A 24,319-nucleotide genomic window follows, 5' to 3' on the forward strand; every position below is an offset into this window, starting at 1 on the left:
CCCCGCTGCCGCCAGCCGCGGCCGCTCCGAGCTGCAGGCAGGGACTGCAGTCCTAGCATCCAGTCCCCAGCCGAGGGGCCCACGACGACTCGCCCAGTTGTCGCGGGGGTGGGGCCGGAGCCCTGCGGACCTCGGGATCCCTAACTGCCCATGCGACTCGCCGGAGCCCATGTTTGCAGATGAGGAGCCCTTGGAGTTGACCCCGGGTGGGGGTGGGGGGCGGCGCGAGGTTACCCCGGCAGAGGGCAGCACGGTGATGATGGGGGGGGGACGTGGGGACCTGGTGACCGGGACAGCAGGAGGAGCCTCTTAGGGGAGCTCCCACCTCGTCCTTTGAGCGAGCACCGCCGCCTTTTATTCTCCGCTCGCTCCCCCGCGTCCCCGCCCAAGCCCCGTCTCCGGCCCCCGGCGTTCCGCGAGAGCGTGGCCGGCTCAGCCCCGCGCCAGGGCCGCCCCGGCACCCGGCTCGCGCCGCGGAGCATCTGTTGCCGGGCGGCGGGACCCGCGAGCCCTGCGGCGGGCGGGCAGGGGTGTGGGCGCCGAGCAGCGCCCCCTGCGGCCGGCGCGGAGGCCGTGGGGGCGGTGCGCGGGGGGGGGGGGTGGCTTCCCCGGGGAGGGGTCCCAGGCCGCGCCCACCCCGCGGGGGGGCACGGCCCTGATTTGTGCCGGAGGCGGCTTCTCCCCCGGGACGGCGGGGAGCGGCGGCGGCGGCGGCGCACTGATGGGAGGGGACCTCGGCGGTGACCTCAGGGGCGCCCCACCCCCGGCTGCCGACACCCGGCGGGGCGCGCGCGAGGGGAGGCCGCTCGGCCGCGCCGGCCCCCGCACACCGGCTGGGGCGGGGGCGTGGCGGAACCCCCGCCGCCCGGGGCCCCGGCGGAGCGCGCGCCGGGGCGCGGGCAGGAGCGCCCTCCGCCGCCTTTAAAGCCCGGCGCCCCCGGCCCCCAGCCCCACCCCGCGGCGCGGCCCCGCCCCCTCATGCATATGCAGGTGCGCGGGTGACGAATGGGCGAGCGAGCTGTCAGTCTCGTCCCGAACTTGTTGGCTGCGGGCGCCGGGAGCGCGGGCGCGCAGAGCCGAGGCCGGGACCCGCCGCCGCCGCCGCCGCCGCCGCCGCCGCCGCCGGTGTCGCCGCCGCCGCGAGGGAGGGAGCCGGGCCGGAGAGCGGCCGCCTGCGAGCCCGCGCCGCCGCCGCCCCGCGCGCCCGCCGCCCAGGCCCGCGTCCAGGCCGGCGCCCGCATCGCCGCCCCGACCCCGCCCGCCGCCGCCGCCTCTGCTGCCGCCGCCGCTGCCGCCGCCGCCGCTGCCGCCGCTGCCGCCGGCGCTCGGAGGGCGGGCGGGCGGGCGCTGGGGGAGCCGGCGCGGGCCGGGGCGGCGATGCGGGCGCGGGGCCGGGGGCGCCCGCCCCGGAGGCTGCTGCTGCTGCTGGCGCTCTGCGTGCAGGTGAGCGGGGGGCGCGGACGGGGCGCACCGGGCCGCCCCTCGGGGCCGGGCAGCACCGCCGCGGGCGCCGCCGCTCGCGGCCCTCGAGGCTGCGCGCCGCGGCGGGGCCTCCGGGCGGGTCCCCCCCGCGCCCGCGCCCGCGCCCGGCGGCCCGACCCCGGCCCGCGCCTCCACGCGCTCTCGCTCTGCCTTATTTTTAGGCGGCGCGGCCCATGGGCTATTTCGAGCTGCAGCTGAGCGCGCTGCGGAACGCGAACGGGGAGCTGCTGAGCGGCGCCTGCTGTGACGGCGACGGCCGGACGGCGCGCGCGGGGGGCTGCGGCCACGACGAGTGCGACACGTACGTGCGCGTGTGCCTCAAGGAGTACCAGGCCAAGGTGACGCCCACGGGGCCCTGCAGCTACGGCCACGGCGCCACGCCCGTGCTGGGCGGCAACTCCTTCTACCTGCCGCCGGCGGGCGCCGCGGGGGACCGGGCGCGGGCGCGGGCGCGGGCCCGGGCCGGAGGCGACCAGGACCCCGGCCTCGTCGTCATCCCCTTCCAGTTCGCCTGGCCGGTACGTGCCCCCTCCTCCCCTCCCCCGGCGCCCGCCGCCCCTCCGGCACCTGCGGCGGGGCCCTGCGTGCCGACCGCGCGCACCCGGGCGGGGCGGGGCCGGCAGGGGGCGCCGAGCGGCGGGGCCGGCCTGGGGCGCGTGCTCCGCGGGGCCCGGTCCGCGCCCGGCCACGTGGGCGCGCGGGGGTCGCGGCAGGGGCGGGGCGGGGGGGGGGTGCTGGTGGCCGCGGCCCGCGTGCGCGGCGGCCTGCGGCGTGTGCCTGCGTCTCGTTGCGCGTGTCTGTCTTGGGGCGGAGGTGGGGGCGAGGCGAGGCGAGGCGCGGCGCGGCGCCCCGGGCCCGGGCAGGCCGCGGAGGCATGTGCGCCGCGCGTGCTGGGGCTGGTCTGGGGCAGGCCCTGGCGGAGCCGCCCCGGGCCCGTGGCCAGGCTTCGCCCGCCCTGCCGTTTCCTGGATGCCCGAGGGTGGAGGTGGGGGGCAGCTCGGGCTGGCGCCCGGGGACCTGGGCCCCCGAGGACCCAACGTGGAAGCGTTGGCTCAACCCTTGCTGCTGGCCCGGGACCCTCCTCCTCCCCCGCCGCACCCCGGGAGGGAGACGGCCCTGGTGTGATCTTCTGTGGCATCATCTGTTCGTGCGCTTTTGGTTTTGTTTGTCATTTTTTTGAAGGGGGGCTAGAGCATGCCAGGCAGGCAGGAACCATGGGCTTGGGTCTGCTGGAAGGCATGGGGCTCAGCCCTGTGCACTGCCCTGGGGCAGGCAGGGGATGTGCCCAAGCAGCTAGGCGGGCCTGCCCAGCACCCCCACTCCCCATGTCTGAGCTGGGCAGCTTTCTGAAGCAGAGTCTGCCCCCTCCCCCACATACAAGGTCCCAGCGGCAGTCCTGGGTGGGGCAGAAATGACAGACAACCTGGAAAGGTACCCCCCCCCCCATGCAGGAATTGGCCAGAGACAGCTAGGGTGGGCTTGGGAGAGGACCTGTGAGCAGGGAGGGGCTGGACTAGGGTGCTGGGGTATTGGCGGCCCAGCCTTCTAACCGAGGCCTTCTGGCTGGAGCGGCTGGTGAAGGGCACCAGGAATGGGTCCACCTGGTACCCTGGGCCCAGGAGAGGCTGGGAGTTGAGCTGGCCAAGGTTGGGCCAGGAGGACCGACCCTGTGGAGGGCTGGGCCCCCCTGCCCCGACCTGGGCTCTGGGTCTCGTGCTGATGCTTTTTCCTAAGCTCAGACCAGGTGGCCTTGCATGCTACCCCATCCTTGCGCCTTTCGGAGCTCTGAGCTCTAGGAGGATGGCCAAGGTCCCCTTGAGACAGGGCACCGCCCCTGCCTGCCTGCCTGGCCTTTGGGGTCTCCCTTGACCTCCGGGCCTTGGGTGGGAAAGGCGTCCCTGATGGAGGAGGCAGAGGCAGGCCTGGGAGGGCCCCAGGCAGTTGCGATAAGCTCAGCCCCTTGTCCTCACAGCGGGGCAGGCAGGTCTGAGCAGAGCCCGCAGCCTGTCATCCGCACTTGGGCCCGAGCCAGCGCGCTCCGGAGCGCTACCTGAGGATGAGTTTTCTGCTTGAGCTGGCACAGGCTGGGGTGGGGGCAGGGAGGCCTGGGAGGAATGCGGCGGGGCCAACGCATGCCCCTCACGGCTCTTGGCCCCATGGGCTGGCCTGGTTTGGAACGGGACAGGGCAGGCCCTCGCCTTCCTGGGAGCCCTGGAGTCTGGGCAGCCGCCCTTGGGACCCCTTCTTGTCCTGCTGTGAGCTGCTTCCCCAGGAGGGGGCTCGGGCTCCAGCGGCCAGGGCAGCGGGGCGGCTGCCTGTTTGGGGGGCAGCTCCTGTCTCTCTGCTGCCCACCGGCAGCGCATCCTGGCTGCTGGGTGCCTGGCTGGCCTGTGATGCCAGCGCCCTGGTATTTCCGCTCCCCGCGGCCACGCGGCCTTGGTTTGCTGCAAGTCCAGCTCCGTCCCGTGAGCTGGGGCGCGTTGGAAACTGTATTTGGGCTTCCTTGGGGAGGGTGGGGGAGGGGTGGGGATGGGGGTGGGTGGGCTCGGGCCAGGGAGCAGCTTGCACTCTGGGAGTAGGTGGTGTGAGGAGGGTCTCGAAAGTGGCCGGAGGGTGAAGGGGCGCCGCTGCGGGCAGGTGTGGGAAGTGGCTCCTCTTGCGCCCCGCCGGTGCCCCTGGAGGCAGGAGGCCAGGGAACTAGTCTGGGCTCTGCTCCCCCGCACGCCCCTCGAGTTGCCGTTGGCCGGTCCCTAACCCTCCTGCGCCGTGAGCGGGTTGCACGGGCTGGGCTGTCTGCGGTGTGTCGTACGGGCTGGGGTCAGGCTCTGTATCTGGAGAGGAGCGGGCCCCAGGTTTGGGATGCGGGGAGGTCAGCATAGAGCTGCTGGCCATCTCCTGACCTGCCTCACGGATGCCCCGTGCCTCCTCCTGGCCCCCCAGGAATTCAGGGACCCCGTCACTGGCCCAGGTGCCTAGCTGATAGCTGACGGGATGGAGACCACGTCTGGTCATGTGTGTGCACATGTGTGTGCTCGCCTCTGTGCGTGTGTCTGTGTGCGTGCTTTCTCTGGGTGTGGTAGGTAGTGGGCGGAGGGTCTGGAGGCGCCTTGTGGGTGCCGGACTTGGAGGGGCTGACGGAGGGGTCCTGTAGCAGTCAGGGCCCCGTCCTGAGGGAGGGGCCAGCGGGAGGTGCACCCTTTCCTCCTTGGGCCGGGCCGTGGTACCTGGGTACCGGCCGTGGTACCCCTAGGTGTCCATTGTTGTGTGCACAGTGGGTCCTAGGGGAGGGCTGTGCGTGTGTGGACAGACCCTGACAGGGCCGCCCGCTGAGATCTCGGGCCACACAGCAGGTTCTGGGGCCCCGCTTCCCCATCTGGGAAATAGGGCCATGAGGGGATTTCAGGACGGGAAGGGCGCCACAGGGTGCAGGCTCGGGCTTGGGGGGGCCTGCAGGCTGACTCCCCGGCCTGCGGCATCTCCTGTCCCCCCAGTGTCCCATGGGAGGCCAGGGTCCCTGAGGGGCTGCAGTGTGCGCCGGGTTGTGTGTGGGGTCGTGGGCCAGTTCGGGAGGATCCGGTGGGTACTGAGCACGGGGCCTGACTCTGTTGTGGCTGGAGGCCGCGGGAGCTTGTCAGCTGCGAGTGCCCCCCAAGACGGGACGGGCTGGGGTCTGTGGCCGGGGGCGCCTGAGCTGCCCTTGGTGGGGTGAGACACCGTCCTGCCTGTGCTCCCCGCCCCTCCTGAGGAGCACAGGGCTGGGGTGGGCCTGGCGCCCGCCCCAGCTCCCACCCCAGACCACCCCGGAGCACGCTGGGGCTCCCCATGTGTATCCTTCCCACACCCTGGGAGGGGCCGGGAGTTCTGGCTGGCCACGCGCCGCTCCGCACCTTGTCGCCTGCTTGCTGTCAGGAGTCTCGCTCGTGGCTGTGGCGTGGGGGCAGCAGGCGGAGCTGGAAGGACCGTCCAGCCCGGGGAGCGCTGGCCTGCGGGCTGGACGCTTGGTCCTTAGCTTTGAGGGGGTGGTTTGGGGACGCAGGCCGCAGTGGGACAGCACTGGGGGGGCTGTGTGGGGGCGTCACAGGACGGACTGCGGCTTTTCAGGTCTCCTTCAGCTGTTTGGGGGTCATCTAGATGGGGTTGCCGGGGGGGCGGTCTGGCCCAATGAAGGGGTTCTCAGGGGAGTCAGGCTGGGTGACAAGCATCTCTAATCTCCAGGTTGAGCTGGGGTCCCCATCCGCAGACCCCCGGGTGAGCAGACCCCGGGGAAGGAAGGTTTGTGTGGTACCAGCAGACTGTGGGCTTTGCTTCAGGGGTTCTACACGGCCCATGAGACAAGGCGTGGGGAGACCCTGGTCTGAGGGTGAAGCGCTCGGCAAGGCCCTGGCTGCTCTCCGGTGTGCAGTGTGGGTGTCTGGGTTCCCGTGTGGGGTGCATTTGTGATGCCTTCCTCCTGCTGAGCCTTGGGGAGAGGTGGCCCCCTCCCCTCTCCCTGGGGACAATGGCGGCAGAGGCCTGGGCTTCTCCAAGGCTCAGGTTTCAGGAAATGTATCTGTGCTTAGAGCTCCTGGCGCCCGGCACCGGCTCTGCCCCGCGGGGGGCTGGGCTGCGGACGTGGGGTGCCGTGGGAGGAAACCGGGTTGGAGCCCATGGACTCAGGCGGTAGCCCCGGGGGCCGTGCTGGGTCTCCTTGGCCATGGCAGGCCCCGGGCCCTGGGGCGTGCAGCGTAGCTCCATCCAGGTCTGCCCAGGACCACTTGTGTGTCTTTGGGCTGCTGCCCCGTGTTCCTGGGTAGGATCAGACGAAGCGTGCGGACCTGGCCTGGGGGGTCTGAGCTGGGGGGGTCTGCCCTCGAGGTGCAGGTGAGTCAGGACGGTCTTTCCGGAAGAGGCGTGGCTGGGCGTCCAGGGACTCAGGCCAGTTCGGCAGGGGGGCCCCTCTGCATCAGGCAGGCGGCCCGGGGGAGGCGGGGGACCGGGCCTGCTCCGCGCGCTTGCTGGGGACGTCCTCAGCCGTCCCCACCGGGCTCTCATTGCCCTGCCCCGGCCCTGGAGCCTCAGGGCACCCAGGAGGCCTCAAGCCCAAGCCCGTTGCCTCTCCAGCCCTCTGGGAACCTGGGGTTGACAAAAGCCTGTCCTGGCCAGCGGCTCGCAAGTCGGGAAGCACGGGGAGGAGAGCTCGCTGTTGGGTTGGGGAAACTGAGTCTGGAGCCTGGCCTGCAGGAGGGGCGGAGGCCCAGTGCCGGGAGAGGGACACCTGCCGGCTCAGGTTCTCTCTGGATGACTCCCTGCGGTGTGAGTGTGGGGAGCCCAGCTGGCGGGCGCTGGGGCCCTTTTGGGTGGGCGGGTGGGGGCATAGGTAACCGGAGCCCGGGGCGCGGACAGAGGCGGTGGTAACCCTACCTGAGCGGCTGGCGAGGCGCTCCCTGGTCGCCCTGCTCAAGCCCAGGTGCTTGTCTTGCTGGCGTCCTCCGCGCCCGCCCTCGCGGCCCACTCTGCACAGGGGCCGGTCTCGGTCTCCCGGACCCACCAGCAGCCCCTGCTCAGCTCTGCCTTGGCGAGCACGCGCCGTCCGGCCGACCCCGCACCCTCTGTCCTCGGCCCCGCTCCTCCAGCCCCGTGGGCCTGCCATGCTGTTCCAGTGCTTTCTCCATCTCAAGCGCTTCCTCTCCAAGGCCTGGCCCCACCCCTGTTTAGAGCAGCCCCGCCCCCCCCAGGTCCCCGCTGACCCATCTGCTAGTGACAGAGCCACGCCTGGTGCTTGCTCCACGAGTGAATGGACAGAGTGGGGCCTGGGAAGGAGCTGGGCGGGCCCTCCAGCTGTCACCAGGACTAGGAATGGCCAGGGGAAGGCTGGCCCGGGAGTAGCATTCTTGGCAGAGGGAGGGAGCCGTGTGTGCAAAGGTCCTGGGGCAGGGTGGGCAGGCTGAGATGCGGGCACAGCAGGGGTTGGGGGACTTCAAGGAAGGTGGGAGTCTTGGGGAGCCCCGAGGGGGTTCTGAAACTTGGGGAAAACACAGAGCCCTGGGGATTGTTGGGGCTCCCGTGGGCAGGGGTGTGGAGGCCCCACTGGCGGCAGGGAGCTGGCGAGGCAGTGGCCATGGGAAGTGCATTTATGGGAGACTCAAGAAGTGGGACTGAGAGCCTGGAGATAGCCCGACATGGCAGGGAGTGTTCTAGAAGGGTTCCTGTCTGTGCTCCGGGGTGGGCATGAGGTCCTGTGGATCTTCCTGGGGCGTCTGGGGGGCTGTGCTCAGGGCAGGGTCAGGAGGGTGCATAAGGCACACAGCCCTATGGGTGGGCCAGTGTGTCCTGGCGCTGTCTTGCTGCAGCAACAGTCACAGGGCTGTGGAGGGCTCAAGGAGAAGGTCCCTAAAGTAGGCCGTGCTTGGGCATCTGGAGGTGGTGGGTGTGGTTGGTGCGGCCGGCTGTAGGGGTGGGCCCGGTGTCCAGGGAGGCTGTGGCTGGCTGTAGGAGTGAGCCCGGTGTCCAGCGAGGCCGTGGGAGCGGGGCCGGGGTCCAGGGAGGCTGTGGGAGCGGGGCCGGGGTCCAGGGAGGGCACGGCCTGTCTGCGGCAGCTGTGTACCAAGGGTGGGACCCAAAGGCTGGGTCCGCGTGTCAGGGGAGTAGCCCTCGTGCTTGGCTGTGAATCGTGTTCTCCCGGCATGGCCCTACTGCAGGCCCAGGAGACAGGGGCGCCGAGGGCGGGGATGAGGCTGGCCTCGCCAGTGCGGTCCTTCCTTTTGGGGGGAGGCCAGCCAGCCTGGGACCCCAGAGGTGGCCCTGTGCTTTGGGCCCCCAGACCGGGGCATCAGGGTTGGAGGGCGGCCAGCATGTTCCCGGCTGGGCTGGAAGTACAGAGGGGCTTATGTTGGGGAGCCCCGGAAGGTCCTGGCCGGGCAAGCTGGGCCTCCCTCCTGCCGGAGCTTGTGGCCCCGGGTCACTCTGTGTGGAGGTGGGTTCTGAGGTTGCCGGGTGGCACGAACCCGCCTCATCATCCTGGGAGGAGGGGGTGTGGGGGGCAGCCGTGGGCGGTCCTGGACCTCAGTTTCCCCGTCTGTCTGTGCAGCCAGGGCCCCTCCCTGCTCTGCTCCTTCCGTCCTTAGGAGGAGGTGGGCCTGTGGCCTGTGTGTGTTGCGCTGGGCACCTGCTCTAGTCCGGGGGCTCTTCGGGGGCTGTGCCCTCCGTCCTCCGTCCCCAGGGCCTCGTGGGGGGAAGCTGGGGTCGTGACAGGCCGTTGTTCCTCTTGGGCCTCTGCTAGCAACAGGACCTCATGTGTGACAGGCCCCAGCGAGGGGCCTGGGGGTGCTCTGGTCTGGGGCCGCTCACTTGGGTTGTGCCAGGCCTCAGCCCGCCGCTCTGCCCGGGTCCCTCTCCCTTTTCTCCGTGCCGATCAAGCCGGTCCAGCCGGCTGGGTGTGGGCTGCTGGGATGGCAGTAGCTTAAGTCCCCAGAGCCTTCGTGAACTGGAGGCACAGCCTCCCTCCTCCGGGTCATTTTGGGGTCTCTTGGGATATGGCATGAGGCCGCTGCTCCGGGCAGAGGGGTGAGGTGGCGGTGGGCGCAGAGGCGGACCCTCCCTGAGCCAGGGGCAGTCTTGGGGGCACGGGTGGGGGTGCGGTGGCCAAGGCTGGGTGCAGTAGGGTGAGGGGCAGGGCTGTGGCCGGCCGCTCACTGCCGTTCCGTGTGTGCAGCGCTCCTTCACCCTCATTGTGGAGGCCTGGGACTGGGACAACGACACCACCCCAGATGGTGAGTTCGCTGGGGGCTGGGAGGCCGGGCGGGCTGCTGCCTGTGGGCCCCTCAGGGCACAGGGAGGCTGATCCCCATTAGCCAGAGAGACGCCTGTGGCCAGATTCCTGGTCCTTTGCCTGCTGGGGACAAGGGCCCCGGTCCCAGGAAGGTTGCCCCACCCCCAAGGATCTAGTGCGCTGTGTCCCTCTTTGCCCTGGCCGCTAGGGAGCTCTGCCGTGTGTGACCAGCAGAGCTGTGCACGTGTCCTCCTCTGTCTTGGTTTCGTCCATGCTGTTCTCCTGATGAGCTCTCCTGAGGCCACATCAGGCACCTGGTGGCCTGAGCGCCCCCGAGAGGCTCGCTCTGCCTCTGTGACCCCTTCTCTGCTTGCTTGTCTTGGATGGGGCTTGAGGACCCCTCCCTGAGGCTCACGTGCTAGCTGGCCAGCCGGCGCACGGAGTCTTTGGGCCCTGTGGTGACAGGCCAGGGGCTGTGTCCGTGGACAAAGCAGGAGGAGCAGGGCAGTGAGCGGTGTGTGGGAGCAGCATGGGCTTGTGCGGTGAGGGAGCGCTGAGGTTTGTGAGGCCAGGTCAGGTGGTGGAAGCTGTGTGGGCCACTGCGAGGACGCTGGCTTTTCCCTGGACGCCGGAGGGTTCAGGCTGCTGCACACAGGGTGCACTGGAGGCGTGGGATGGAGGCTGGTGTGGACGCGGCTGTGAATCCCGCAGGTGGCGGGGTGCTGGGCCCCGGGGTGGCCTCGGGGGGAATGGGCCTCTAGCCACAGCAGAGTCCACGTGGAGGCACAGGGCTTGCTCCTGGGCTAGACCTTGGTTGGGGCGGGGCTGGCAGCAGACAGGGGCCCCGTGGGGATGGCCGCTCTGTGGTCGAGGGCAGTGTCACCAGGATGCCGAGGCAGGCTGAGCCCCGGGCCCGGCCGATGAGGATGCTGGGGCCTGGAGGGGCCGAGCCGGGGGCAGCGCTCGGAGGGCACCAGGCGGGTACAGGGACAGGCTGGCAGGCACTTTGGCCAGACGGGCTCTGGGGGAGGGGGGAGGGTGTGAGGCCATGTCTGGAGAGGCCGGAGCAGGCGATGTCGCCGGCTTAGAGCTGTGGAGGCCAATGCACCCGGCATCCCTGGGCCGTGGAGCGGGGAACAACGCAGACCGGTCCGGGGCTGTGGAGCAGGGCTTCATGAGCCGCTGTGCCCAGGGTGGTCAACCTGCCCGCTCGGCCCCTCGGGCCCAGTGGGTTCCTCTGCTCGAGCTCTCACGGTAGGCGCGTCTCAGGGCGAGTGGAGGCTCGTCCCGGACGGGGCCGCGCTCGCTGCTGGGGGCGACCCTGCGGACGCAGGGAGAGGGAGGGCAGCCTCGCGGAGCTGCGGCCCCGGCCCCCCCTGCCCCCGGCGGCCCGGCCAGTGTCCCTGCTGCCCCCCAGCTCCCCCGGGCAGGCGGCCTCGGCCCGGCTGACTCTGCCGCCCCCCCAAGAGGAGCTGCTGATCGAGCGGGTGTCGCACACGGGCATGATCAACCCCGAGGACCGCTGGAAGAGCCTGCACCTGCGCGGCCACGTGGCCCACCTGGAGCTGCGCATCCGCGTGCGCTGTGACGAGAACTACTACAGCGTCACCTGCAACAAGTTCTGCCGGCCGCGCCACGACTTCTTCGGCCACTACACCTGCGACCGGTACGGGAACAAGGCCTGCATGGACGGCTGGATGGGCAAGGAGTGCAGAGAGGGTGAGCCGCGGCTGGGCGGGGGCGGGAGGGGTGCGGGAGGCCGGGAGGGGTGCGGGGGGGGGGCGGGAGGGGTGCGGGGGGGCGTGAAGGGTGCGGGGGGTCGTGAGGGGTGCGGGGGGGCGTGAGGGGTGCGGGGGGGCGTGAGGGGTGCGGGGGGGCGTGAGGGGTGCGGGGGGGGCGTGAGGGGTGCGGGGGGGCGTGAAGGGTGCGGGGGGCCGGGAGGGGTGCGGGGGGGCGTGAGGGGTGCGGGGGGGGCGTGAGGGGTGGGGGGGCGGCACACCCTCCCCCGGGGCTCTGCGGCCTCACGCGCTCCTCCCCGTTCCAGCCGTGTGCAAGCAAGGATGCAACCTGCTCCACGGGGGCTGTGCCGTGCCCGGCGAGTGCAGGTGAGTGACCCTCCTGCCCTCGGGGGTCCCCCAGCCGGCTCCCCTGCACCACCCCCCATGCGCCCTGGGCCTCACGGCTGAGTGGGACGGCAGGGACCTGGGCCTTGCTCTCCTGTCACTTGTAGTCAGCGCAGGGCCGACAACCGTCGTCACACCTGGGCGGTGGCCATGGGGCCGTGGGGGGCTTCTGCGGGATGGCGGGACAACGGGCCGGGGAGGTGGCCAGGGCGAGCCCACCTAACTCTGGGGCCAGGAGCTGGCCAGTGACCGGTGCCCAGAGCACAGGAGGCACCAAGGGCGTGGGTGGACACGGAGAGAGGCCGAGCGGGAGTGGGACATGGGGAAGAAGAGGGGCGCTGGGGGGCTGGGGTGGGGTGAGGCTGGCTAGAAGGACCAGGGCAGCTGCTGTGTGGGAAGAGCCAAGTGGGGAGGCTGCTGCAGGGCTGGGAGGTGGTGGGTGAGGACCAGCAGGAGACGGGGAGCTGGGTGGGCCCCACAGGCATCCTGCAGTGGGTTTTTTAAAAGATTTTATTTATTTGAGAAACAGAGATTACCAAGCAAGCAGAGAGGCAGGCAGAGAGAGAGGAGGAAGCAGGCTCTCCGCTGAGCAGAGAGCCCGATGCGGGACTCGATCCCAGGACGCCGAGATCATGACCTGAGTCGAAGGCAGCGGCTTAACCCACTGAGGCCCCCAGGCGCTCCCTGGAGTGGGCTTGAAGAAGGGCTGGGAAGGAGAGCTGGGGGCAGGAAGGACCCCAGGTCTGCTGCTGAACCGCTGGACAGCAGAGCTGCCATGACTGAGGCCAGATTGCCTGAGGCAGAGGAAGGGAGTTGGTATGGGGAGGTCACTGACATCTCTCTGGTCCGGGGAGACACCGCCAGAGAAGAGGAATGCTGTGACCCAAAACACGTGGGCCGGGCCGGGGGTCGTGGGCTCACGGGAGAGGACACGGGACAGGCAGGGGGTCATAGGGATCCAGGAGATGAGGAAGATGGATGGGGAGCTGGTCAGGGCACCCGGAGAGGGAGAGGTCTGGGGGTCTTCTTTAGGCAGGGAACCACTGCAGACCTCGAGCAGGGCCTGGGTGGGGGCAGTAGGCGAATGGGAGCTGCAAGTGAGCTTGTTGCCCATGTTGGGGACAGGGGAGCAGGGCAGCTGGAGGTGCCAGGCAGTGTGGAAGCCAGGGTGGGCTCCAGGGATGCACAAGGACGGCCTGGGGGCCGGGGGACCCGGTGGAGGCTCTTAGCAAGTCCTTCGGAGGGGCTGCGACCGGTCGCCAAGCTGGGGGGGTGCGAGGGAAGCGCTGCCCCAGCAGGGGGCTCGTGGGCCCCAGAACCTCACCCTGGGGGGCAGGTTGCTGTCCTGAGTGTCCCCTGGCAAGGACAGTGAGCCCAAGTAACTTGTCTGGGGCAGCTCGAGCAGGTTTGGCAGCCGGCCAGCTCAGGAGACAGGAAGGGAGGGGTGGGGACCCCTCTGCGCGTCCTGTGGTGGCTCTGGCCGAGGTGGCACGAGGAGCCGCCCGGCCAGCCCCAGGGCAGGGAGGCAGAGGCTTCCCTGCGAGGGCAGAGGTTGGACGTGGGGAGGGGCCCCCGACTCGGCCTCCGTACGTACCTCAGACACGTGGAGTGGGCCTCTGGGTGGTGCGGGGAGCACGGCCAGGGTAAGGGGGCCCCTGGTGGGTGGGAGCCTGGCCCAGCGCTGCTTCCTGTCTTGGGGGGCACACCAGGCGCCAACCCTGGGTGGCACAGGAGGTACCAGACTGGCCGGCTGCCTGGAGCGGAGCCGTACCTTACAGCCTCGCTCTCGGATCTGTGTCACAGGTGTGAGCCTGGGGACGCTGGGCAGCTGGGGCCAGGGGTCAGGTCCCCGGGCAGTGAGCACTGCGGGGCTGGGTCCCGGGCGGCACACTGTGGCCTGCTGCCCCAGGTGCCTGCACCACCCTCGTGCTGGGCCTAAGCGGCCAGGGCGGGAGGGAGGCGGCTCTCCTGGCTCCCCTTCCCCTGCTGCTCAGGGCCCCAGGAGCCATAGGTGTGCCCCGCCCACTCGGTGGGGGCAGCCCAGCTGCCACGGGTGGCTCAGGGCTCAGGTTTCAGGACCGGACACCCCCCACCGGATGCTGCTGCGGAGATGGGCCTGCCTTCCTGCCGCCTCCTCCCTGGGCTTCTGGAGCCACAGGCCAGGGAAGCTGGGGCGGTGGGGGGGGGGGTGGGGGGGACGGCGGCTGGTGAGGGCTGCCCCACCCAGGGCTGAGAGCACATCCTCAGGGCCCGCAGGGGTCTGGGTGCTGTGCTTGGTGTCCTGGTGGGTGACCCAGCCGTGGGTTCCTCACAGCACCTGGAGGGCAGGTTCCCTGGGGGATGTGCAGCTCTTGTGCCCTTAGGCCCTCCAGGCACGTCTGGGCAGGATACTGGAGCCCCGTGTTCCAGTCTGGGCTTCCCCGTGGCCTGCCGCCGAGCCTGGCAGCAGCCCTTGGCCGTGGGGCTCGGGCAGCCCAGGAAGGGGCTGTTGGCTCCCTCCTTACAGAAGGAAGCTCGCGCGGCAGGTGGCGGCACGGAAGGGACTTTGCGAGAGAGGAGTTGGTTTCCTCAGCACCTTCCGGTTCTAGGAAGGGGGTCCCCAGGGGGGTCCTGTCCAGGGCCTGGAGTGCAGCCTCCGGTCCCCAGGGAGTCTGCTGCAGGACGATGGACAGCAGTGCCCCCGAGTCAGGCTGAGCTCTGGGTCCCTGGAAGGCCGGCCGCACTGGGAGTGGGGCCTGCGTTTGTGCCCCAGCCGCCGGTCTCTCCTCTTGAAGGGCTTCCCAGAGAGAGTCCTGGCCCATCGCTGGAGGCAGGGCCAGGCCTTGGGGTCGTGGCTTTGGAGCCAAGAAGCCTCTCTAGGCCATTTGGCAGGGACAGGTGACTCTTCCTGGGTCAGGAGCGGCCCCATGTGGGGCACGTGCTAGGGGCCTCCGTGTCCCCATCTGTGAGGCGGGCCCTGATGGGGCTCCATGGGGAGACAGTTCCTGTCCTTGAGTTCCAGGTGAGGTCACACACGGTGCCCGAGGTCTCAGAGCCGGGGCCGAGCCCAGAGTCCTCTCCTGACGTCCCACCGGCCTGCCTGGCTCCGGGCGCGACCCGGCCAGTGGCACCTGGCACGCCTGTTCCTGGGGTCCCGGCAGGGCCTGCCTTTCTCGGTGCTCGCTCTTGGGGCCCTGCTCCAGGGTGAGGCCCAAAATAGCTCAGGGAGGAGTGGCTGGGCAGCTGCGGCCGGCCACCCGAGGCCAGCGGCCGGGAAGTGCCCGTGAGGGTGCCGTCATCCCTGCCTGGCCCGCGGCCGGCTCCGCTTCAAAGGCTGCGGCCGCCAGCCCTGGGCCGGCTCGTGACACCGCGCCTGCGTCCGGAGCCAGCCTGGAGCCTCCCCCGCCGGCCTCACGCTCCCGGCCTCCCGCAGGTGCAGCTACGGCTGGCAGGGGCGGTTCTGTGACGAGTGTGTCCCGTACCCCGGCTGTGTGCACGGCAGCTGCGTGGACCCCTGGCAGTGCACCTGCGACACCAACTGGGGCGGCCTGCTCTGTGACAAAGGTAGCGGCGGCCGGGCCGGAGCGGGACGCCCGTGGGGAAGGCGGGCGGGCGGGCCTCTGAGGACCCTGCCTTGCCCCCAGACCTCAACTACTGTGGCAGCCACCACCCTTGTGTCAACGGGGGCACGTGCATCAACGCCGAGCCCGACCAGTACCGCTGCGCCTGCCCCGACGGCTACTCGGGCAAGAACTGCGAGCGGGGTACGTTGGTCGCCCGCGGCTGGCATTGGGCTGGCGGCTGGCCGGCCTGGCGGTGGGGGGGAACCCGTGCCTCTGGCCTCTCGGAGTGGGAGGCCCTCCCTGACCCCCACCCTGGGGCCTCGGGGAAGGCGGGGAGCCGGGGCTGCCACATGCCCAACCCCAGCCCCACCTCTGGTCCCCGTGCAGCTGAGCACGCCTGCGTCTCCAACCCGTGCGCTAACGGGGGCTCCTGTCACGAGGCGCCCTCCGGGTTCGAGTGCCGCTGCCCGTCAGGCTGGAGCGGGCCCACCTGTGCGCTCGGTGAGTGCCTGCGCGCACGATGGGGGCTCCGGACTGGCCTCTGGGAGCCGGGAGGGGGCGGCGTGGTTGACGCCTGATAGCCCGGGGCGGAGGGCCAGGCCCACGGCCGCCTTCCCCGCAGCCCAGCCCCACACCCCTCCCTGTCCCTGCACAGACATCGACGAGTGTGCCTCCAACCCCTGTGCGGCGGGAGGCACCTGCGTGGACCAGGTGGACGGCTTCGAGTGCGTCTGCCCCGAGCAGTGGGTGGGGGCCACCTGCCAGCTGGGTAAGGGTCCCGCGGGACTGGCGCGTGCATGGCCTGTGTGCTGCGGGTGTGCGGCGGCTGCTGCTGGGGCTGCGGGGCTATCGGGTGTGCAAGCAGGGGGCGCTGAGCCCCATCGCCCCCCTTCTCCTCCGCAGACGCCAATGAATGTGAAGGGAAGCCGTGCCTTAATGCTTTTTCTTGCAAAAACCTGATTGGTGGCTATTACTGTGATTGCATTCCGGGCTGGAAGGGCGTCAACTGCCACATCCGTCAGTATGGGAGGGCGGTGGTGGGGGTGGGGCTGGCGGCGCAAGGACCCCTTTGTGACCCCGCCCCTTGTCCCCAGACATCAATGACTGTCGTGGGCAGTGTCAGCATGGTGGCACCTGCAAGGTAAGACGCGGTCCCCCGCCCTGCCCGTGTCGGGGAGGGCCATGGGGCGCTGCTGCCCCTGGGGTGGGAGGGGTGGCCTCTGGAAGCTCACCCCCCTGCTCCCCGCCCCTTCCCCGTCCCCTGCCTTCCCTCCCCCTGCGCCAGGACCTGACCACCGGCTACCAGTGTGTGTGCCCGCGGGGCTTCGCCGGCCGGCACTGCGAGGTGCGGCTCAACGCATGTGCCAGCGACCCCTGCCACGGAGGCCTCTGCGAGGACCTAGTGGACGGCTTCCGCTGCCACTGCCCCAAGGGCACCTCCGGGCCACTGTGTGAGGTGAGGCCCAGGCCGCAGCCCCAGGAGCTGCAGGGCACACCATCATCCCCAGGCCACCCCCGTGAGCGGGACAGCGTACAGGTGGGGTTGGCCATACAGGGCATCCTGGGCTCAGTTCTGGACGGAGACCTGGCCCCAGAGCTGCGGAAGGACCACAAGGTCACTCTTGTCACGACAAGTGCCTCCTGCGGGGGTGGGCTGGCTGGCCAGTTGGCCGGAACAGTCTTGATGCAGTAGAGCACCGGAGCAGTGTCAAAGAGGGGCCCTGGGTGGGGACAGGGTGCCTGAGGGTGTGTGTGTCCCTCCTCCTTAGCGCCTCACAGCCCCACCTTTCTCTGACCTGCCCTGGCCTTTGGGGGTACAGGACACCAGGGGCAGGGCTCCTGACCAACAGGCTTCCTGGGGCCCTTGGTAGAAGTTCCTCCCCCAGCTGTGGAGCCGGTGGTGACCCTTTTGGGAAAGCCCCGCATGCTGGGCCCAGGGCGGCTGTGCTGGTTGGGGAGGGGGTGAGGAGCCGGCTTTCCTGCCCGCAGCAGGGGCGAAGGCCGGATGCTGCCTGGTGAGCCAGAGGAAGCGGGGCCGCGCGGAGCAGAGGGTGGTGGGAGGGGCCTGGTGACCTGCAGGTGTTTCCGTCCAGCTGATGGGCCTGGACAGTCTCCGGGGGGCGGTCCTGCAGGCTCTGGCGGCAGAGGCCTGGGTGTGCCTCCGGGAGCCCTGGCAGGGACGGCCGGCGCGGCGGGGGCCTGGGCCCTCACGGATGCTCCCGCCCCACAGGTAGACGCGGACTTGTGCGAGCCCAGCCCCTGCCAGAACGGGGCCCGCTGCTACAGCCTGGAGGGCGACTACTACTGCGCGTGCCCCGACGACATGGGCGGCAAGAACTGCTCGGTGCCCCGGGAGCCGTGCCCGGGCGGGGCCTGCAGAGGTGGGCGGGGCCTGCGGGGTGGGCGGGGCCCGAGGGAGGTGGGCGGGGCCCGCAGCCGGGGCTGGGGTCCGAGGGCGGGGTCGCGCCCGCGGCCAGACCCCTGCCGTTGGGGTGGGGTCGGGGCCGGTGCGGGGCGACCTGGGCGCCCTGACCGCGCCCCGTGTGCGCAGTGATTGACGGCTGCGGGCTGGAGGCGGGGCCCGGGGCGGCCGCCCCCGGCGTGTGCGGCCCGCACGGGCGCTGCGTGAGCCTGCCCGGGGGCAACTTCTCCTGCGCCTGCGACAGCGGCTTCACGGGCGCCTACTGCCATGAGAGTGAGTGGCCCGGGGCGGGCGGGGCGGGGCGGGGCGGGGTGGGGCAGGCCCGGGACCCCCTGCTCACCCCGCCCCGCCCCGCCCCGCAGACATCGACGACTGCCTGGGGCAGCCGTGCCGCAACGGGGGCACGTGCATCGACGAGGTGGACGCCTTCCGCTGCTTCTGCCCCAGCGGCTGGGAGGGCGAGCTCTGCGACACCAGTGAGTGGGCCCGCGCCGCCCGGTGGGTCCCGTGCCCAGTGGGTCCCGGCTCTGGGTAGTTGGTGCCCGAAAGGAACCTGGACGGGGGGCGGGGGGGGGGTGGCGCCCTGCAGGTGTCTCTGGTCCCGCCTCTCTTGCTCTCCCCTGCCCCCACCCCCACCCCCCAACCCCCCCTGAGCGCCGGCGACCCCCGCTGACCGGCGTCCTCGCCCCCAGATCCCAACGACTGCCTTCCCGATCCCTGCCACAGCCGCGGCCGCTGCTACGACCTGGTCAACGACTTCTACTGCGCGTGCGACGACGGCTGGAAGGGCAAGACCTGCCACTCGCGTGAGTGCCCCCGGGCCCCTGGCGCACTGGGGCGCCGCCCCGCAGGCATGCGCACTGAGCAGCCGTGTGCCCACAGGCGAGTTCCAGTGCGATGCCTACACCTGCAGCAACGGCGGCACGTGCTATGACAGCGGGGACACCTTCCGCTGCGCCTGCCCCCCGGGCTGGAAGGGCAGCACGTGCAGCATCGGTGGGTGAATAGGCGGGGGAGGCGGGGTCAGGCAGTCCCCCAGCCGCGCCCCCCACGACCACCCACCGGCCTCCTGCCCCTGGTCCCCTCTGCCCTGGCACCTCCGGATCTGCAACAGAGGCTCCACGGCAGGGGCAGACAATAAGGCCCTCTTCTCCTCTCTCCCCTTCACAGCCCAGAACAGCAGCTGCCTGCCCAATCCCTGCGTGAACGGGGGCACGTGCGTGGGCACCGGGGACTCGTTCTCCTGCATCTGCCGGGACGGCTGGGAGGGCCGCACCTGCACGCACAGTGAGCTCGTGGGTTGGGGGCTGCAGAGGGAGGCCCTGGGGGGTGGACCATAGCCTGGGGGTGGGAGCCCGGGCCTCATGACCCGGCCCCTAGACCTGCTCCTCGCCCCTGTCTGCCCAAGTGACACGTCCTCCTGGAGCTAGCTGTCCCGGGCCCCACTGCCCTCAGCCTCCCTGCCCGGCGTCAGTGGGCCGGCACAGGCAGTGTGTCCAGGCCTGGCCCTGGGGTGCGGGGCTGCTGGAGGTGTCGCTGACCTTCCTCTCTCTCCTTGTGCACAGACACGAACGACTGCAACCCCCTGCCTTGGTGAGTGGCAGCCCCGGAGGCCGGCTGACCCCGGGAAGCTCGGCCTGCGGGGGGGCCTCCCTGAGACCTGCTCTCTGCCCCGCAGCTACAACGGCGGCGTCTGCATCGACGGCATCAACTGGTTTCGCTGCGAGTGTGCCCCCGGCTTCGCGGGTCCCGACTGCCGCATCAGTGAGGCGCCCCGGGGGAGTCCTGGGGTGGGAGGGGTGTGCCGCCGGGCCCAGCCCACCTGTGTGTCTGGGCCTCGCCAGGACCTCGCTCTGCTCCGCTGGGGTGGCCGGTGACAGCAGCGGTCCCCAGGGGTTCCTGGCACGCCCCGTGCCAGAGGCATGTGGAGGAGGAGGGGACAGGCACTCATCAACGCCCTTGATCACTGGCAGAGCCCCCGAGGGGCACCCTGGTCAAGACTGGGGCTGGCAGGGTCTCCGCCACTTTGCACGGCCTCCTGTGCTGGCCCGAGCGTCCTTCTGGGCCCCACGTGAGGGCACTGGCCCCCCTCACGGCCTCCTGAGCCGGCCGCTTCCTCCACAGACATTGACGAGTGCCAGTCCTCGCCTTGCGCCTACGGGGCCACGTGCGTGGACGAGATCGACGGCTATCACTGCAGCTGCCCGCCGGGCAGGGCCGGCCCACGGTGCCAGGATGGTAGGGGGGGGCACCGGCCCCAGGGGGCCATGCTGCCAGGGGCGCGGGGAGGACCTGGCCTCTGGTCCCTGCTGCAGACGCCCCCACTTCCTTCTCCCCACAGTGATTGGATCTGGGAGGCCCTGCTGGTCGCAGGGGGTGCCCTTCGCGCACGGGAGCTCCTGGATGGAGGACTGTAATGGCTGCCGCTGTGTGGACGGCCACCGGGACTGCAGCAAGGTGCGGGTCCGCCTGGGCCTCCCCTGGCCGGGGAGCCCCGAGGGCTGCCGCTGCGGGGCTGCGGGGAGCCGCGTCCACCCCCTCCGCTGGGCCTGCCAGGAGGAATGCTCTGGGGCAGGCCCTTCCTCTCATGCAGCTGGGGAGACAGAGCTGGGGGCCCTGACTGGCCTCCTCCTTCTTGGGGCACCCCCCTGCTCCAGGGGAGGCCCGTCCTTATTCTGAGTCCGTCCTGGGAGGCTGTGGAGGGGCAGGGCACCCTGGGACTTGCTGATCGCAGCCGTGTCTTTCTCTCCTGCACGGTGTCCGTGTGTGTCTGGGGGTCTTCGTCTGCGTGCGCCTGCGTCCATCCTGTGTGCGTGCCTGACCCAGGTGTGGTGTGGGCGCAGGCCTTGCCTGCTGGCCGGCCGGCCCGACACCTTGAGTGCCCAGTGCCCGCCGGGGCAGCGGTGCCAAGAGAAGGCCCCAGGCCAGTGCCTGCAGCCGCCGTGTGCAGCCTGGGGGGAGTGTGGCACCGAGGAGCCCCTGCTGCCCGGCACCCTGTGCCTGCCGCACTCCAGCCACCTGGACAACAACTGTGCCCGCCTCACGCTGCACTTCAACCGCGACCAAGTGCCCCAGGCGAGTGGTCCCGGAGGGGGGCACACTGACCGGCTGCAGCCCCCCAGCGCCGCCAGCCTTTCTCAGAGGGCCCGAGGGGCCGCGCAGGGAGTCGGGCCCTGTGGGGTCCAGAGGAGGGAGGGTTGGGCCCCGTGTGCACTCGGGGTCAGGGGAGGAGGGCTGAGGACCAGGTGAGGCCCCGTCCCGCCTCGGGCCTGCAGGTAGCTCCCCTTCTGGCAGGGAAGGAGGACGGGGCCGTGGGGGCACCACCAGGCCTCAGCCACCCTGACTTGGGCTGGCGGTCTGCTTGCTGGGTGGGCTGGGAAGTCAGCTCCCTCCTGCACCCCGATCCCTGGCCTGCTCCTCATGGGCCCGAAGGTGTGGCCTGCCGTGTGCCTGTGGGGCCAGTGGCAGGATGGGCTGCCTCGGGTCCGTGCCCCCAGGACCCCACTCACGTGCTGCTTGTCCCCACCCAGGGCACCACCGTGGGCGCCATCTGCTCTGGGATCCGCGCCCTGCCAGCCACAAGGGCGGTGGCCCGGGATCGCCTGCTGGTGCTGCTCTGTGACCGGCCGTCCTCAGGGGCCAGCACGGTGGAGGTGGCTGTGGTGAGCACGAGGCGACCGGCTCGTCCCTTCTGCCCGCGCCCCTTTCCCAGAGTCCGTTCTGCCTCTCTTCTTGGGAGGTGCTGGGGACAGAGGCCCAGGCCAGGCTTGTCCCCAGGTGGCTGGAGGCAAAGGGTGACCCATGGACCCAGGACTTTGTTCCCGTGTGCCTGTGTCTTGGGGGTCCAGGACACTCTGTGCCCTCACTGCGGGCTGGTGGGGCCAGGCTGGGTCAGGTCACTTGTCCCGTCTGCCGTAATGAAAGACAGGTCCAGGGCAGCAGGCGGAGAGCAGGGAAAGCTGATCTGCAGGTGAGGGGCGTGGAGGGAAGGTACCGGGAGGCGGGGTCCTCGGAGGCCAGGCTCAGCGGCAGGAACAGGTGCCAGGAGTCACCCAGGGCCGGCTCGCAGGCCGGGGATTTCGGAGGCAGTGTCGACAGAGTCGTGGCAGCTGTGACACGGGACTTGGCTCCCATCCCGTCCACGGTCTGAGGCCGTGGAGGCCAGGGCTCTGAGCAGGGGTCTCTGAGCTGTGGGAGGCCCCCCAGGGTCTGTGGTTGAGGCTCAGGGGCAGCGCGGAGAGGGAAGACCAGGGTCCGGGGTCCAGGGTGGACAGTAGTAGGGCGTGGCAGGGGAGGGAGGGGACAAAAGGCAGGACGGCTCCTCAGGGAGCCGGCCGCTTGCCGCCACTGGCTTGTTGGGCCACGGAGGCAGAGGCAGGTACTGTGGCCAGGGATGTGTGGACAGAACCCTGGAGCCCTTGGGTGCGGCCAGTGGGGCTGGTTGCCTGCCGGGGAAGGATCGCTGTGCTTGTCCCCGATGCAGGGGTTCCGGAGGAAGGGTAGGCGAAGCCGCACCCGCCACCTCGGAGCCACGGGGTCGGGGCCGTGCCTGCTGCAGGCCTGTCCTCTGGCCGGTGCCCCCACATGAAGCCCCGGGGCCCCCAGCCGCCTGCACTCCTCTTGGCAGCTGGCCGCCAGCCTTGGTGTTCCCCGGTCTGGGCACGGGGCGGGCAGGCCGTGCTGGTGCCTGTGGCCAGCGCGGCCTCTCTGTGGTGTCCTCCCCGCAGTCCTTCAGCCCTGCGAGGGACCTGCCGGACAGCAGCCTGGTCCAGAGCGCCGCGCACGCCATCGTGACGGCCATCACCCAGCGGGGCAACAGCTCGCTGTTCTTGGCGGTCACCGAGGTCAAAGTGGAGACGGTCGTCGTGGGCGGCTCTTCCGTGGGTGAGCGAGGGGGCCTGGGCCTAGTGGGGCTCGTTCCACACACGTGGCTCGGAGGGACGGGGCCAGGCTGAGCGCAGGTGGCGGTGGGCGGGGGGGGAGTTTGCTGCCAGTTCCTGGGCCCCGCCCCCTCCCGGTGGCTGCTGTCCCGGGCCCTCCCCTGGGTCCCTGCCCCTCAGGCAGGAGCCAAAGGACGGGCCTGCCAGGCCTGGGCGTGTGCCGGTCCCCGCACCCGGCCCACCTGTTCGTGCCCCCCAGGCCCGCTGGTGCCGGTGCTGTGCGGCGTGTTCAGCGTGCTGTGTCTGGCGTGTGTGGCCGTCTGCGTGTGGTGGACCCGCAAGCGCAGGAAAGAGCGGGAGAGGAGCTGGCTGCCGCGCGAGGACAGCGCCAACAACCAGTGGGCCCCCCTCAACCCTATCCGCAACCCCATCGAGCGGCGGGACGGCGGCCTGTGTGGGGGCCACAAAGACGTGCTTTACCCCTGCAAGAACGTCACGCCCCCGCCGCGTAGGGCGGGCGAGGCGCTGCCCGGGCCCGCGGGCCGTGGGGACGGCGGGGAGGAGGACGAGGAGCCCGGCCGCGGCGAGGGAGGCTGCCCGGAGGCCGAGAAGTTCCTCTCGCACAAATTCACCAAAGACCCCAGCTGCTCTCCTGCGCGGCCGGCCTCCTGGGCCTCAGGCCCCAAAGTGGACAACCGTGCGGTCAGGGCCGCCAGTGACTCGCGCTGCGCCGGCACGGAGTAGGGCAGCCCGCAGCGGGGCGGGGCCCAGGGCCACCCGCAGCCGCAGGAGGCCGAGGCCGTGTGCATAGTTCCTTTATTTTGTGTAAAAAAACACCAAAAACCAAAAACAAATGTTTATTTTCTACGTTTCTTTACCCTTGTATAAATTATTCGGTGACTGTCCGGCGGAGAACAACGGAGTATTCTCGGATACTTGCTATTTTTGTAACGTTTCTGTGTGTCGCCCGCGCTGAGTGGCAGGAGAGCGCAAGGGTGTCTGTCCCCACCGGGTTGTCGGTCACCAGCGGTGGTGCACTGTTTACAGAATCTTCCTTATTATTCCTCATGGGTGTTCTCAGTGGCTCCAGGCCAAAGAGCCAGTGGGACCCTTGGCTGTGGGCGTGGCCCGTGGCTGACGGAGTGGCCCGTGGTCGTTGGTGTGGCCGGGGGCGCCGGTGGGACCGGTGGCGGTCAGTGTGGTCCGTGGCGTTTGGTGGGACAACCCAAGGCTGCTGGTGTGGCCGGGGGCGTCGGTGTGGCCCGTGGCGGTCAGTGTGGCCTGTGGTCGTCGGTGTGGCCCGAGGCTCCCGGTGGGACCGGTGCTGTATGGCACGGCCAGTGGCTGTCGGCGGCACCTGCGGTGGCCAGTGGGGCTTGAGGTCCTCGCAGGGGCCCACGGCAGACCCCGGCCGGCTTGCTGGCAGCCCCTTCGGCGCCGTCCTGGCCCGCCTCCGCCGGGGGCCGTAGAGATCTTTCAACTGTGTTTCCGGAAGTGCCCTTCCCGGCTGCTCTGCTCTCCCCGGCACGGGGGCAGCATCGGAGCTCGCGACAAGTGCCTTCACACAGACCCTCCCCTCGCGGCTGCCAGCGTCCGTGGGCTCCGGCCGCTGCCCACCCGTCGGCCCCGGCCCCCTCCTCGCGAAACTGCGTTTTTGTAAATATGTACATATTAAATGAATCACTCTGTATATTTGATTTAATAACTTAAATGTTTTGGCCTTCCTTGTTCTCTTTGGTGCTGCTCCTTGTTTTCTGCACGTGGGCAGGGTGGAGAGCCGGCTCGCGTGTTGGGCCGCAGGCGGTGGTGGCCACAGGCAGGGCGGCGCTTCCCCCGGGCAGCTGAGCCGTGAACGTGTCGTTGTCCTGTGTGGTTCACTGGGGCTTGGGGGCAGCTTTCCGGGAAGCGGAGGAAAGGAGGTGCTCGCAGTCCCCACTAAAACTGCTAAGAAAAAAAACTTTATAAAACCATTTAAAGTTGCTTATCCATTAAAAGCTCTTAAAGTTTTAGGAATTCCCAAGTCCAGCCCTGAGAGAGTGAAAACACGAGGCTGGCGGCCGCCGTCGGTCTGCGTCGCCGTGGCTGGCCAGCGGCGTGGCGGCGGCCGTGGGAGGCGCACCAGG

At 70.4% G+C, this 24,319-nt stretch overlaps 1 protein-coding gene across 7 annotated transcripts; it reads left to right on the top strand.

The window, feature by feature from the left end:
• The first annotated feature begins 1,377 nt into the window (after positions 1–1,377).
• On the top strand, positions 1,378–23,907 carry JAG2 (jagged canonical Notch ligand 2). 7 transcript variants are annotated; one of them, XM_044229862.1, is made up of 26 exons: positions 1,378–1,443; positions 1,644–2,000; positions 9,173–9,230; positions 10,697–10,948; positions 11,274–11,334; positions 14,765–14,895; positions 14,976–15,095; positions 15,282–15,395; positions 15,550–15,663; positions 15,798–15,911; positions 15,989–16,035; positions 16,180–16,350; positions 17,125–17,275; positions 17,446–17,589; positions 17,679–17,792; positions 18,009–18,122; positions 18,199–18,312; positions 18,487–18,603; positions 18,882–18,909; positions 18,995–19,080; positions 19,441–19,554; positions 19,658–19,773; positions 20,143–20,391; positions 20,847–20,978; positions 22,044–22,200; positions 22,456–23,907. In XM_044229862.1, the coding sequence occupies exons 1-26, from the start codon at positions 1,378–1,380 to the stop codon at positions 22,938–22,940; spliced, it is 3,726 nt and encodes a 1,241-aa protein (XP_044085797.1). In that variant the 3' UTR covers positions 22,941–23,907. The 7 variants fall into 7 exon arrangements, with proteins under 7 accessions (XP_044085797.1, XP_044085798.1, XP_044085802.1 ...); XM_044229863.1 differs by lacking the exon at positions 15,798–15,911; XM_044229864.1 differs by lacking the exons at positions 1,378–1,443; positions 1,644–2,000 and adding an exon at positions 2,380–3,737 and having other exon boundaries at positions 10,647–10,948.
• The last annotated feature ends 412 nt before the right edge of the window (positions 23,908–24,319 follow it).

This window comes from Neovison vison, chromosome 13, assembly GCF_020171115.1.
Source record: "Neovison vison isolate M4711 chromosome 13, ASM_NN_V1, whole genome shotgun sequence".
Classification (NCBI taxonomy): domain Eukaryota; kingdom Metazoa; phylum Chordata; class Mammalia; order Carnivora; family Mustelidae; genus Neogale; species Neogale vison.

Bases quoted from the DNA above. Each gene is read 5' to 3' on its own strand.
- JAG2 (XM_044229862.1), top strand. From the start codon at position 1,378: ATGCGGGCGCGGGGCCGGGGGCGCCCGCCCCGGAGGCTGCTGCTGCTG. The intron at 16,351-17,124 runs GTGAGGCCCAGG...CCCGCCCCACAG, and splicing joins CCTCCGGGCCACTGTGTGAG to GTAGACGCGGACTTGTGCGA. The intron at 17,793-18,008 runs GTGAGTGGGCCC...CCTCGCCCCCAG, and splicing joins GGGCGAGCTCTGCGACACCA to ATCCCAACGACTGCCTTCCC.